We start from the raw sequence: 16188 nt of genomic DNA, 5'->3' as shown, positions 1-16188 counted from the left end.
ACACGCATTACACACGACCAGCGTCGGCACATGATGAGTCTCGATTTCTGCTGCGACATTCGGATGGTAGGGTCAGAATTTGGCGTCTACAACATGAAAGCACGGATCCATCCTGCCTTGTATCAACGGTTCAGGCTGGTGGTGGTGGTGTCATGGTGTGGGGAATATTTTCTTGGCACTCTTTGGGCCCCTTGGTACCAATTGAGCATCGTTGCAACGCCACAGCCTACCTGAGTATTGTTGCTGACCATGTCCATCCCTTTATGACCACAATGTACCCAACTTCTGATGGCTACTTTCAGCAGGATAATGCGCCATGTCATAAAGCTGGAATCATCTCAGACTGGTTTCTTGAACATGACAATGAGTTCGCTGTACTCAAATGGCCTCCACAGTCACCAGATCTCAATCCAATAGAGCATCTTTGGGATGTGGTGGAACGGGAGATTCGCATCATGGATGTGCAGCCGACAAATCTGCGGCAACTGTGTGATGCCATCATGCCAATATGGACCAAACTCCCTGAGGAATGCTTCCAGCACCTTGTTGAATCTATGCCACGAAGAATTGAGGCAGTTCTGAAGGCAAAAGGGGGTCCAACCCGTTACTAGCATGGGGTACCTAATAAAGTGGCCGGTGAGTGTATATTTACACAAAAATATTAAGCAGTGAAGCAACTGCTTTCAATATTGATCTAAAAAGATAAATGTTTCTTGGGCAGCAAATCTAAATACTAATTTCTGAAAGATCATGTGACACTGAAGACTGGAGAAAGGATGTGAAAAATTCAGCTTTCAATAACAGAAATGAATTACATTTTACAAATTATTTTAAATAGTAATAATATTTCACAATTTTAGAACTAGTAAATGCAGCCTTGATGAGCATATAGACTCAAAACATAAATTCACACTAACCCAAATCTTTTAAACACTTCAGGCTGTCACTAACCCTTTCAAAAGATACAGCGTTACCTAAAAAGTGGATATTTACACATTAAAGGTACATAAAAATATTTTTTTTTCTGAAAGAAGCCAACATGGTTGAGATCTCTCCATATTTCCAGAATCACTCAGATTTTGGCTTTAACAAAAAGTAACAAATAATAAAAAAAAAAAGCTATAATAACATCTTATCTGAATAATAGAAGTGGCAGAAATGGGAGGCGTGTGTTTGCAGAGCTTATACTCGTGCCAGTGAATATGATGGTCAGCAATAAAGCTCCAGTTGGCAGTTGTCACTGGTAATTTGTGACCAGAGACATGGATTTAGACCTCAAACAGAAAAGAAAGAAAAGCTCTCTAATTTGCTACTTTGTACAGGCCATCGCAGATGACCCAAAGCATTAAGGTTTCGGTTTACAGCAGCCTCTTTGATGGCTTTTCTTGCGGTAATTGAAGCGCAGCAGTGACAGAAAACAGACACGTCCTGTGACCCAGTGGGAAACGGCGCCTTCGTCCAGCACAGCAAATATATAGTCTTATTAGAAGTGCTTTTATTTGTACAAAATCTACATAGATTTGACAGTCAGTTGTTGAGGATGATTAAATATTAGACTTACAAATCAAAGTTTTTGAGTAATTAAGAAAAAAAACAAAAAAACAGTGCTCCCATTAGTTCAGAGAAAGAAAAGAAAATTTTATAAGATGAAACTGAAACAGAATAGTGAATATTTCAGCTATTATTAAAATGTAACGTAAATTAAAATGACTCCCTATAACATTGAATCATGTCCAAAACAAACAAACAAAAAACCCCAGCACATTTTAGCTGTTTTGTAACATACTTCTCTCCACAGATGATGATTGTACAAGCATCTGTGAATCTAAATAAACTCCCAATGTAACAGGGCAAATGCAATGAATCTTATGTAAAGAATGTGCGCCATCTGGTGGCGTGAGATGGAGTAGGCTTCACGAAATATTACATATCTCTTCAGTTTCTCTCATATTAGCAACAAAATAAATACATGTTAAAGAGACAATCAAAAATAATTTCAACATCACATCTACCACATTTGTGCTTTTTTTTCTTTTGGTGTTTCATTAAATGTCACAAGAAACAAATTAAAAATGCATTTATTTTTTTGTGATTATGAAAAAAACTCAAGAAGTTAGCCAATACTTGTTACAGGGACAATAACCGAAAAGGGATAACTTTATACTTAATTTACCCCCCCCCAAAAAATGGTATATAAGGGGTAGAAAAGGTATAAAAGTGTCCCATTTAAAGTACTGTGACATGCTCTCATGCCCCTAAAGGTATAATTTTTGCACATAAGTGAAGTTTAATGATATTACAACTTAAATTGCTTCTTATTTGTGTTTTCAGTACATTTGTATGCAGCCACTCACGATGGTAACAGACATGATGTTGAAACGATGCTCCATTGCTCTTAATATTATGTGTTGCACATGTTAAAATGGTTAAGTGATGCTGAAAAAGAATACAAACTCTTACAATAGTGGTCAAAAGAGTGTCTATATGTAAAACTGTTAGATGGGCGAATCACACATTTGTATCATTTCTTGCAAAATGACCGTATATTGTTAAGCAGCGAATAACACAATAACAAGCCAAACATATTCGATTATAAAGTCTGTTCTGCTTATGATTGAGGAATAATGGAAGAACTAATATCCAGATCCGTTTGTGAAGTTCCAGCACGGGAAAAAATAAGGAGGTCTGTGTATACGGTGACACCGAAATGTCTTTATATCATTTGATCCTTCTTGTCGTTACGCTTGCTATATTCCTGAAGTGAAGATACTGACGCCGAAGATTTTTCGAACTGTATTGATCGTCTCCAAAACATCCAAATACATTCACAGTTTTTTCCTCCCATGTTGCCCTGATGCATAAAGCAGCTGCTGGTTCCCAATACTGCATTCGATTTCTCCCTGAACGTTGAGGTCGGAGCTACAGGTACGTGTCCTCTGAACCCACGCTCTCAAATGAGTGACGTAAACCAGGAACTGCGGGAGCTGCGACCGAGTCTCCGTTCGCAGGAAGAAGCGGAGTGGAGTCTGTAGTGGGTGGAGGATCTTTAAGGTGGGCTGAGTTGTTGGTGTTGTTTGAGTTTTTAGGGAAAGAAAGGGGTTCAGCTGTGACTTCCGGGTTGGAGGAGTGAGGGAGCTCGGTGGGGTGTGTGGGATTGGGGTCCGGTGAGATTCGAGGTGGCGGCGGGGTGCGAGAAAGACTTGGAGATGGATTTGGGGTTGGGATGACAGAGAGAGATGGATTTGGGATGGCAGAGTGACATGGATTTGGGTTTGGGATGGTTGGGATCTTGGAGAGAGCTGGATTTGGGATGGCAGAGGGAGATGGACTTGGGTCTGGAATGGTTGGGATGACGGAGAGAGATGGATTTGGGGTTGGGATGACGGAGAGAGATGGATTTGGGGTTGGGATGACGGAGAGAGATGGATTTGGGGTTGGGATGACAGAGAGAGATGGATTTGGGGTTGGGATGGCAGAGGGACATGGATTTGGGTTTGGGATGGTTGGGATGACGGAGAGAGATGGATTTGGGATGTCAGAGAGAGATGGATTTGGGGTTGGGATGACGGAGAGAGATGGATTTGGGATGACAGAAAGAGATGGATTTGGGGTTGGGATGATGGAGAGAGATGGATTTGGGATGGTAGAGGGAGATGGATTGGGGACAGAGGCTGGTGGATCAGAGCAAGGTTCTGTCTTCTCAGGTGTAGTGAGGAGGGATTGCTGTAGTGATGGAGTAGGACGGTTGGACTGTTTGTCTTGTGTTTTATTTTTAAGTGGGTCTGGTTTGGGGTCTGTTGGTAAGGCATACGGATTGGGGACGTCCAATGGAATGGGGGCTTTTCGGATAGTGCTTCTTTTCCTGAGGCGAGCGAAATCGGATTTAGTGTCAGAGTGCAGGGGATATTGAACGACGATGGTGGGGTTCTGACGGAGGTCTTGGCGGGAGTGTGGCTCAGCAGACATGATGGCCTGAGCGCCGTGCATTCTGGGAGGGGACTTGTAGCTGAGTTCGCCGTGGGTTTTCCGCCAGCGCTTAAGCTGCAAGCGGTGCTCTCGTTCAACATCCCGAGCGGATATAGGGAGCTCTAACACCTGTATGTGCAGAAGAGAAGATTCAACATCAACATAGTAGTCTTGTTGTTTTGAACTCAAACTCCAATGTCATGTTCATAAAAGTTCCTACCAATAAAACCTGTTTATTATCAGTTATTAATTGAATATCTGGTAAAAGAAAAGAAATGGTGCCATCTGTTGTATCTTTAAAGAACAGCACCCAAAAAGTTGCTTTCACCTCTTAAAAGCAGCTTTCTTTTAAGGCAAGTAACTCACTTAGTTGATGCAATGTTCATATTAATAACATTATGTAATTAAGACATTAAGTCAAAGCAACATTTGATGTGTTTGAGTTTGATTTAAAACCAAACGGTTCGCTTTGATTCTTTGCTTCCTATTTGTGATGTCAATGTCTTAACCCAAAAATTCTGAAATTATGACAATAAATATCCAGTCAGTTTTTTTGGTACAAAATGAGTGTATGAATAGTTGATTGTTTCATGAACAAGTGAGCTTCAGATTTATAAAACCTAAACCTTTAGTTTAACATGAATGTTTATATTCATGCAAAGTTGATTTTTGATCTAAAATTATTATAGACTATTGTTAAAAAAATGTGGGGTTTGTAAGAATCGTTTTGTTTTTGTCAAAAATAAATGATTTTGAAAATCATAACAAATGTTTCTTGAACGATTTCTGATGGATCATGCGACACTGAAGACTAGAATAATGGCTGCTGAAAATTAACCTGTCATCACAGGAATAAGTTACATTTTAAAATATATTAAAAAGGAAAACAATTTTACCATTTAAAATGCAAATATATTTAACAATATTACTGCATTTATGATGAAATAAGCCCTAAAATTTCAAATGAATGAATATTGATAGTATAGGATTACCATTATTTGTATTTGTTTTTTGTAGTTTTATTTTAGTTATTATTTAGTTAAAAGCAAGACCAAAACAGAAAAGCTAAATTATTCTCATGGTTGGGTACTTGACAAAATTAATAAAAAACAAACAAACAGAAAAAAGCTCCAAAATATGCAAATAATTGAATAGTGGACACAGGTTACTTCATGCTCGAAATGAAACCCATGTGTTAAATATTGGTTCTACATATAAAGTATCATACACAAGTCAAAACATAATTGCTATATATTTCACTTGTATATCTACTCAAAACCCGAATGCAGTAAACCAGCGTGAGAGTGTGTGTTTGCTACCTGATGGACGAGAAAGCCCTCCTGCATGTACTGCGGCTCCAGGGCTCGAAGAAGCTCCATGGTCTCATACTGACCAGGACAAGCCTTCAGTTTCTCCCGAGATCCCAGCATACATTTGAGCAACACAAGCCCAACACGGAACATTATCTTCACTCCTTTTTAAAAGAAGGACAAATAAAAAACACAGTCAGAGAGATGATGACAAGCCAGCCTGTGTGGTAATATGTGTTAAGTGAATCTGACCGTCACACAGGAACATGTCCCACACTCTGAGCACAGACGCCCAGGGTAGAGTTCTGGAAAATGCACACATGTACCACTCCGTCATGTAGAGGATGGGCTCTATCTTGTGTTTCTCAAGGTGCCGATACGCCGGAGGGCTCACACGCTTTAATAGCGCATTTAAGATCAGTCCATCCAACTGTATGGCTTCCTACAACAGAATTAAGACGGTGGAGGTTTTCTCGTTGACTTGAAAAGATGCCAATGTTTTTAATTATACAGGCATTGTTATATTATTTACAGCAGCAATTCTACATTTACATGCTTAAGGCGATAATAGATTATATTGAAATGAGTTTTTCCCTTTGGAAACCACAGATATTTAATTTACTACTCTACTCTTGTGCTGCTTACAACACATAGAACAAAAGAAGTTTTGTAGTGTTTTTACTGGCACCTATGGCACATGTTGTCTCAAAAACATGACTCAATGTTTGCAGATTGAAAACAAGGAACTTTAGATATGAACGCTATGAATAGAATGCAAACTATGAACCTGAGAATGTCTCTGAGGAAAACAGATCAGGTTTCGATTACCTAAAACTATGACATCCATAATACTTAGTCTTCATCCACCATGCTCTTCACTGAAATGGTCTGGTAAATGGTTGTAAAATATAGGCACTTCATAATGTACAATTGCCATCTTACAACCAATAGATAACTTTTAAACACAATGTTGGGTAGATCTCGCAAGTAAAGTCACATTTATTTATATAGTGCTTTATATAATACAGAGAGTTGCAAAGCAGCCTTATATTAATAATTGTGAAATAACTGGATATTAACTGTGAAAGGGTTAGTTCACCTAAAAATTTAAATTCTGTCATTTACTCGCCCTCGTGTCGTTCCAAACCTGTATGACTTCCATTAATCTTTGGAACACAAATGAAAACTATATTTTTAATGAAATCTGAGAGCTTTCTGTCCCTCTATTTACAGTCCACGCAACTTACACTTTGATGCTTCAAAAAGTTCAAAAAGAGATTGTTAAACTAATCCAAATGAACTGAGCTGTTTTGTCCAAATGTTCTAAAGAGACTCTTTTGCTTTATATAATGAACAGATGTATTTAGGCTTTTAATCGCATAAACATTCATCAACTCACACATCAGTAAATGGAAGCTTAGCTCACAAATGTTTTCTTGACATGCGAGAACCAATGACGTTCATTCTTGTGTTACGCAGCACTAATGAGCTTCTGCATGAGGTTTGTTCTTGCACATCATGTAGGTTCGCTTAAGCTTCCGTTTATGTTCGCTGATCAATGTTTATTTGTGAATAAAAGCCTAAATTAAATCATATAAAACGTTCTTGTGTGTGGTGAAAATTTAGATTAAACCACTCACTATGGATTAAACTATGGATTAGCTTTGCAGTCTTTTTATTATCTTTTTGACGCAGCAAAGTATCAGATGCATTGGCTTTCAATGGAGTGATAGAAAGCTCTCAGATTTCAGTAAAAATAACTTAATTTGGGAAGATGAATTAAGCCTTATGGATTTGAAAAGACATTTCATTAGGTAAATAATGAAATTTTCATTCTTCGGTGAACGAACCCTTTAAAGTTGTAAAATTGATGAAATACTAAATAAATGCTCTACAAAAGACAAGTGTACAAAATGAATCCCTGTCCCGCCAAAGAATTGGCACCACTGAAGACCATTTTAACCCAGAAAAAAACCCTGAACAGCGTAATTATTCAGCTCAAGCCAGTTCATACAATTCTGTATGTAAGTGTTGTTGGAAAATTAGTCTCATTACCCAGTTTAAATCTTGTTCTCACCTGACAAGCACTTTTTGTCTCCCCTTTATGGATTAGATTGAATAGAAATTTCTTAAATAGTAAGTAACAGGTCTTACCAGGCCTGCACTGTAGTATCCAGGGAGGTACTTCTCACAAATTTGAACCAGACCCCAAAATGCATCCTGAATACACAAAATAAACAAACACGATTTGTCATTTCAATCATTACTTAAGTATTGTGCAGTACACAAATGATCATTTTTACCTCAGCAGGCATGTGCATCAGAAGCACCGCTGCTATAGGAGCCTGAGCCTGACAGTAACCCTCATCCGGTCTGTACAGGGTATAAGCCTTCAACACCCGGAACAGGTCCTGCTGCCTGCTCAAAGACACACAAACACAAGCAGTGGAACTGGTGGACTTTGCAAAAAACAGATATAACCAATATGGTTCCATACATCTCATTGAATAAATAAATAAATAAATAAATAAATAAATAAATAAATAAATAAATAAATAAATAAATAAATAAATATTGAATAAATGAATATATTTCAAAATTGTATTTATTCATGTGAAGACAAAAGCTGAGTTTTTAGCATTATTATTCCAGTCTTCAGTGAATCACATTAATATGATGTCACGTTTGAAAACTGTTGTGCTGCTTATTAATTTTTGTGTAAACAGTAATACATTATAGAAATTTCAAAAGAACAGTATTTATTTAAAATTGTAGTTTACTTACATTATAAATGCCTTAACTGTCACTTTTGACCAATTTAATGCATTTTCTGAATAGAAGTATTCATGTCTTAAAACCATATAATATAAAATATAATACATTTAAATAAATAAACATGCACACATCTATATTTGTGTGTATAATGTGTAATAAAAAAAAAACATGAATAGAAAATTATGAAGACTAACCCATGACCTCCTCGGGACACAAACATCTCATGGAATGGGAACTGTCTGTGTAGATCTCTCTCTATCACATCAATCCACTTAGGGTCTCCCGCCATGCTATCCAACTCCTATTCAACGACACAATCCACAAGTTCATCTCACAGTCATAAACAGTAAGACAGATCATATTGTAACCTACATATATATATATATATATATATATATATATGTCATAAAACAGTTTAAGCAGAAGAAATGCACAGGTTTAACACATCTAGATATCGTAGTAAGGTTGCAGCTCCCAGGTTGAGAAGCTCTACAGTAAGGAATGCATAGTGACACATCTAATGCAACCACTACATCAAGTATGTGTAGACCTGACTGACTCACTTTAAACTTCCCGACGTTTTGCTCTCTTTTCACTTTTCCACCTGACAGGTACAGCCAGGCCCTGCCTCGCAATGACGGTGGGATCCCTTTCTGACATCGCAGTCGCACCTGCGGGTGACAGAGGTCTGAACGTCACACACCGATGCAGTAATATTCAGATAAGCGGGGACAAGCAGGGACAAGCATGCACTCACAGCGATGATCATGTTATCTAAAAACATTTTTTTAAAAAAGCTTTTTTTATATATATATGATAAAGTATATTTAGGATAAAGAACTAGAGAATCCAACTTTTTCTATGATTATGTTATCGAAATACATAAAACAAAGGTTATTTTTTTATATTATAAACTTTATTCATGATAAAGAAGCAGAGAATTCAATTTTTTTGGAAAAGAAATTAATATTTGGCCCTTTTCTTCCTCATGCCATTCTAAACTGGCTTTCTTTAACAAAAAAAATACATTTTAAAATGTCTATTTTAATGGAGTTCAATGCTCATTTACCCAAATGTTCTTCAAAATATCGACGTGTGTGTTCAGAAAGAAATGTATAATGGTTTGGAAAGATATAAGGACTAATGACAGAATGAATAATGAATATAGGCTAAAATTCATCGTTCAAAAGTCTGAAAATTTGTAAAAACAGCCTGCTAGACTGTGTGTTACCATCAATATAATACAATAAACGTATAATATTCAATAGAGTTTATATAAATGATATATACTCTTAACTATTTTTATAATAAATGTCTTACTTCCCTTGATTTTCCCCATAAAGTTTACATTAAATCAAATGAAACCTCGAGAAACAATTCCTTTGGCTATTTGAAACCTCTTTTACTGCTTATGTTTGAATCTTAGAAAGTAGGCTAACTAACATAATTTTAATTTAAGCTATTTCAATCTGGGATGTAAATGGACAAAACTCAACAAGCAACGATATTCTTGATTCGCCATGAAAATGTCATGAAATGCATCTAGTTTCAGTCAGAACTGTTTCCAATTCCTAACCCTAGAACTGTGTCTCTGTTTTCAATCTCTGTGCGACACAAAGACGAGCACACACAGTAATACAGGCATGCAAACACAAAATGGCAACAAAGACTGGTAAGGCGGCCTCTGGCAAAACTCTTCCGTCGTCTTTACCTGAAGACGCCTCGCTCCCGGTGAAAGCTTTATAAAGCTTAAGAGAAAAACAGAGGTGAACACTTAGACTAATAGATAAACACATCACTGAAGACCATATAAGGAAAGCTGCCGATATAAGGCTTGTCCAGACAGGGCCTCTTTGAAACGATTGTGTCATAATGTCATTCTGCTGAGGTTTTTAATTAATCCACACAGCAGTGGAACTGTCTGAGCAAGTCAAAATGGGGAAACACGAGAAGAAAGGGAATAAAAGAGAAGATAACAATAACCATTTAAAGCCCTAAGCCCTGATACATGGAGATGATTTCCTCATATTTTCACAGTTTGGTGGAGTACCTTCTCTTTTTCTATCTAGTGCGTACATGTAAGGCACTGGAAAACATCTGACATCACTGATCTGTTCCTGGGAACATGCTGTGAAAATGAACACAACTGACTGAAGAATCTAGTGAATGTCGATGGCAGCTCCTACCTTCTTGAACCTTTTACTGATCCATCTGTCCCAGTGGTTCAGCATATCCAACCATTTGATTTCCCTGTGCCTTAACACTTCCAAAGGCACTTCTTGAGCCCTGTGTGAGTGCATTGGAGAGAGAGAGAAATAAAGAAAGAACAAGAACCCCAAATTAGTTCATCAAAGAAAATGCCACATGCTATTGGTTCTCATAACCCATCACACCACAACATCAAGTTAGAATATGCAAATGAGATGTGAATGAATACAAATTAGAAATTACTGCAACTTTTACAATACTTTTATCCTATTATGGGCATTTACTATGATTTTATGGAAAATAGCAGCCAACAGAGTCTGCTTAACTTCTCTTTTTGTGTTCCACAAAAGAAAAAAAAATGAAGTCATAAGGGTTTGGAATGAAATGAAGGGGGAGTAAATAATGACAGAATGTTTATTTTTTGGTGAACTATTCATTTAATCTATAAAAACATACTAGGCTACATCAGAAAGAGTGTGCTTTTCACAGCAAAAAACTGTGCAACCACTAAACCAATGACCAAAATAGCTTCTTCAACAAAACCTCAAACATGTGTCATTCGTCACATTTACTTCCTTCATATAAATAAATACTACCGTATTCACTGTAATCACTTTAATAAAGTTTTTTTATTCAGATTACAACCACCTTACCGCATATTTGATATGGTATACTTTACTGTAACCAATGCAAATGCATGCACATTGCAAAACGTAAACAATGCAAGGAAGGACATCATGTTATCTAATATAACCTTCAATATGAGTTCCTCATTCACACACACCTCCATTTTATGATGAAACTTAATGAGGAAGGCAGGTATTACAAAATGTGAAATGTTTTTATGCACCACCATTAAATGTTTAGGGTCAGTAAGATTTTTTAGGGTTAAATTTCATTAAATTGATCACAAGTGACAGAAAAGAGATTTGTAATGTTACAAAAGATTTCCATTCCAGTTCTTCTGAACATTATTTTCATCAAAGAATCCTGAAAAGAATTAAGCAGCACAATCATGTGAGGGATCATGTGACACTGAAGTAAAGATGCTGAAAATTCAGCTTTGATCAGAGGAACAAATTATTTTAAAATAGATTCAAATATTAATATTTTTTAACAATATACCAGTTTTTATTGTATTTTAATCAAGTAAACGCAGCCTTGGTGAGCATTAGAGACTTTCAAAACATTTTTTTTTAATCTTACAGACCACAAATTTATGAACCAAAAAAAAAAAAAAAAAAAAAACAGGTGGAAACGAGCTTATATCAGAAATTTAAGGACAGAATTAACCTGAAACAATTTCAAGACTTATGTAAGCAGTTAAATAGCCATTTAGTAGATGACAACGGTAGACACTTTTATCCTGACTATTTTCAGGGAGATTCTTCCTGGGCTCTCAACCTGTGGTAAACTATTTTTCTTAAGGCTACAATGGTGATGGAAAAGGCCTGTACAATTTGCACCTGTGTTCCCCCCAGAGTCAAATTTAAACCATTTAGCTTGTGGCCTAGATATTTACATAAATACCAGTTTGGCAGCACACCAACCACCAGATAGCTTCCCCTTTACTTAGACACTAATCTTTACCACTAGAAATTTGATCTGAAAGCAATGTTTCTTTCAATATTATTTGTCCTATTGAGCTAAAACTTAGGTATTACTTCCTTTTCATCTTCAAGAGCAATTCTGACCAAAAATGGAGGAACCAAGAACAGAATCCATGAGTTATGTTTGGGGCCGGTCTCTCTCTCTCTGGTAGCTGGCAGAGAGGGTGTAACCTTAGGGCTCCCAAAAACCACAGGAAACGGAAAGCGGCTGTACACTCAGTACAGAGGGACAACTATCACTTACTCATCTATTCCATTCTCTTTAACAATTCACAATGAATAGACCAGCCTGCCGCCGTCTCAGGCTACCGTTTAAAACCGTTAATTCTTAATAATGATGTGGTGACCATCCCAGATCCAGCCGGCTCTGTAAATGACATGAATGTGTTGTCCTCTGTAGACTGGAGAGTCTTTGATAAAGACACTAACCTGAGGCAGATGTCTCGTTGATAAAAGACAGGAAGCTTTAACAAGATAGCAACTGGCTGCGGAGCAAGTGAGGATGAAACGCCCAGACACTCCATTTAAACCACATCAATGAAAACCAACAAATAACTGTTTATGCCCACGTCCAATGAAAAGAAAGTTGACAGTTTCTTACATCCGTCTGAACTGGTTCAACGAGTTGCACAAAACAAATTCACTAAATCTACAAAAAGATTGGGTAATCACGATGAGTTGAAAAATACATGCTTTGATTTTGTTTGCTTAAGTTTGATCAGCCGCCAACCACCAATTTATATTTTTTTTAAAGAGAGGGATTGTTGTGCTTAGCAAAAAGGATGTACCGATGTAGGAATGTATTGAGTGATATTTTAACAGTTCAATGACTAATTTTGTGTGGCCATTTGACTTGGCTGATGTAAACAGTTCAAGACCTGAGCTGTGTATAAACAGTACCGGTCAAAAGTTTGGAAACATTGCTAATTTTTAATGTGTATGAAACAAGTCTCTTATGATCAATAACAGGGAAAAATAATAGTCATATAGTGCAATATTGTTACAATTTCAAATAATGGTTTACTAATTTTAATATACAGCATTTATCAATTTCAGAATCATTAATCTTTTCGCAGTGGATGGATCATCTGACACCTGTGATCAGGCAGATATCAGGATTCATGCTTGTGCACGGAATATAATGAACAAGACACCCAAAGTACTTATTTAATTACATACCAAATATCAATAATTTTTACTTTAATTAAAAACATGTTTTATAAAGGCTATATATTTTTTATAAACATGACAACAATCGAATAACCCATAGAGATCACTGTCAGAGAGTTTGGGAATACTCAGACATAATTTATATTTAATTTTGATCAACGCAGTCGGTGGAGAGCAATTGCGCCGGACTGCAGAATCCGACACATCCGCCTTGCGATTGCGTGAGATTTTTGACATACGTCAGCATGAAATCAGAGCCAATCGGATCCCCAGTCGGACACATTTCTAAACGAAGCCTATCTTCATCTCAAACAAGCCTATTTTCCTTCAGTACTACGTCTGGGTTTGCTGTATATTCTTGGGTTTTCTTTTCTCCGATCAATTTTCTACCGGTCCAATCCGTGAACAGAGGGAGTGGCTGAGAATGACGACGTTGAGGTGCGCTAGTTTGAGTTGTAGACATACGTCTCGAGTCATCATGACCAAATATTAGCCATTGGTTATGGCAGATCCAGATAACTATGCTTATCTGGAGATCATAACAGACAATTATGCTCGCAAAAGTAAACACAATGAATGGCGACTGCAGAAAGCAAAAGCTGAATCCAGGACATCGACGGCCGGATATGTTCGGGAAAAGGAGGATGGTAACCCCTACTACTCAGCTTTCTCCAAAGAACAAGAGCCTGCTAGCTTAGCTTTCAAAAAAGATGTCTGACACTATGTGTTCATTCTCAGCCCATTCTCACTCCCAAGGCGTCACCTAACTGATGCCTTGGGAAGCATTTGGACATGCTTCAATATCTGACGCTTTAGGCACCCTTTAGCGTCAGTTGGATGACGCCCTAGGATCGCGTGTACCCTACCCCCACCCCACACCTAACCGCGTCCTCTAACTGACGCTTTCCTTTAGCGTCAGTTAGATGACGCCGTAGGATCGCGTCATGTAAGTGACGCTAAAGGGCGCCTAAAACGTCAAATATTGAAGCATGGTCAAAGGTGACGCCTTGGGGTGAGAATGCGTTGTCATTCTGTGAGTGAGATCCCACCCTCTATGGGCGGGTTGAAAACATGCGGGACAGCCCCTACTACTGACTGTAGTCTTTAGCCTCTGGCCAAAAAAAATCCTCTGATGACGCAAAATGATGATTTTTGCATCATCGGAGGATTGTTTTCAGACAAAAATACTTAATACATAAGTCTCTCATCTCAGGGGGATATTAGGGTGGAAAGCATGATAATTTGAAAATACTATAGATTTTCTACTAATACAAAGCTTAATGCTAAATCCTGAAGTATCGCTTTAACGCTTGTCAATGGAGAGCGGCCAGACTCTCTGCAAAAATGAAATGTGTACAAGAGTCTGATAGGACCAGGCTAACTTATTCAGGATTCATTGATCAATAAAAATTTAAAAAAAGAACAGCATTTATTCAAAATAAAAATCTTTTGTAACAACATACCCCTTTACTAACACTTTTTTATCAATTTAACACATCCTTGCTGAATAAAACTATTCATTTCTTTCAACAAAAGAAAGAAAACAATACTGTCACCAAACATTACCCAAAAAAATAACAAATCAAACAAATAAAAACAAATCTTAATCATTATTATTATTAATTTAAATGGTTTCATTAACATTAACACTCGCTACCATGATTTCAAATATACTATAACCTTTAGAAAAGTCATGCTCTTTACTTTTCCTACCATTGGGCTACACAATTATTAATAAACACACACACACACACAGAGAGAGAGAGAGATAGAGAGAAATTAGGTTAAGCAACGGTAATTCATTCACACAGATTCCTTTGTTTTGAATTCTTCGGTTAAACTGTGTCAAGAATGTAAACTGCATTACTTTCAATTGCTTTCCTGCGTACTACTCACACACCCATTGAAGTCCAAGCATGCTCAATCACGTGACTTTGCCTTTCCCAGATCAAGCAACACAAACAGGATTTGATGAGATCCACTAAACCACTTACGATTCGGTTGAATACTTCTGGGCTCCTCCGATGAATCCATACTTGTCAGTTTGTCTCGAGCTCGTGAATCCGTTGATTTCAGAGTCCGACCCGAAAGAGCTCTCCTCGTCAAACTGACTGCCCAGAGTCATCACACTCATAGTATCATCAGACGACACACGTCCATTCTCCAGCTGAGCCATCATGATCCTGTACGAACACACCCCGCTGAGAAGTTCACTTACAGGACATCACCTGACCCCATCTGTAGGCATCCCACGAGAAAACGTCGAATTAATTTATTGTGACGTTTCACCTTTAACTGATTCCAAATCAGGCCAATCAAAACTAACAGACCCACCACGACTTTTTAAACTTTATTTCCAGCGTTTCGTATGCAAGTTAGGTGTTGTGCGTCTATTAAAGCTACAACGCCTTCTAAACCGGATTACTGTGCGTTTAAATCACTCGAGTTAAATGCTAAATTAGCTTAGCGCGCGACGTGTCACTATCCCAACCCACAGTTAATTTAATCCCAAAAAATGACGAATGAAAAAGTACTTTACATATGCAGAAAAACCGCCCGAAAAAACGTGTAAACAACCGGACGACCGAAACTACGCCTGAATTTCCTGAATCACATTTTTCCAGTCCACAGATTGTCAGGTCTCGCGCTCAAAGAGTCCAGCGGATTGTTTTCATTCAGCACGCCGTTGTTTGAGGGTGAAAAGAGAACAGATTCCCAGTTAAGATGCAGCAACAGAGATGTTTTCGTAGTTTAGGTCGAGATCCCATGGTTGAGAGGTAAATAATCAAGTAAATGTCACATCAGTCGAGCCGTGTTTTTAGTGTTAGGGTGGCGATGATTACATTAGCGCTGAGTTTCCATTCTTTCGCTGTTGCGTTTGACAGTTCTGCACATGCGCGTCTGTGTCACTTCCGGAATCCACAGGTTATATTTGCATGCATTGCATGTCGTATTTGTATGGAATCTGCGAAAGTTTGTCGAGGTCTAATTTGAATTATTGTAATCTTTATGTGACAGACTAGGAGGGGGAATATAAGTTAATAATAAAAATAATAAATATATTTTATATTAAAAGATTTAGACTGTTCGTTTTATTTTAATATTATAGAAAATGTTAGTTAGCCTAGCCTACTTTCTAATTTCAAAAA

The 16188-nt window shown here is 37.5% G+C and overlaps 1 protein-coding gene across 3 annotated transcripts; it reads right to left on the bottom strand.

The window, feature by feature from the left end:
- Positions 1 to 2061: 2061 nt before the first annotated feature.
- On the bottom strand, positions 2062 to 15942 carry tbc1d10aa (TBC1 domain family, member 10Aa). Of its 3 annotated transcripts, XM_039663425.2 has the most exons (10): positions 15374 to 15942; positions 15034 to 15277; positions 10238 to 10337; positions 8615 to 8722; positions 8246 to 8352; positions 7580 to 7694; positions 7431 to 7496; positions 5529 to 5718; positions 5286 to 5440; positions 2062 to 4095 (listed from the first exon to the last, which is right to left on the bottom strand). In XM_039663425.2, exons 2-10 carry the CDS (start codon positions 15216 to 15218, stop codon positions 2920 to 2922), a joined length of 2202 nt encoding a protein of 733 aa, XP_039519359.2. In that variant the 5' UTR covers positions 15219 to 15277; positions 15374 to 15942; the 3' UTR covers positions 2062 to 2919. The 3 variants fall into 3 exon arrangements, with proteins under 3 accessions (XP_039519359.2, XP_088975593.1, XP_088975594.1); XM_089119467.1 differs by having other exon boundaries at positions 15034 to 15942; XM_089119468.1 differs by lacking the exons at positions 15034 to 15277; positions 15374 to 15942 and adding an exon at positions 9763 to 9799.
- Between the last annotated feature and the right edge of the window lie 246 nt (positions 15943 to 16188).

This window comes from Pimephales promelas, chromosome 14 (assembly GCF_988280905.1).
Source record: "Pimephales promelas chromosome 14, fPimPro1.hap1.1, whole genome shotgun sequence".
Taxonomy (NCBI): Eukaryota; Metazoa; Chordata; class Actinopteri; order Cypriniformes; family Leuciscidae; genus Pimephales; species Pimephales promelas.
This window is presented reverse-complemented; position numbering and strand designations above follow the sequence as displayed.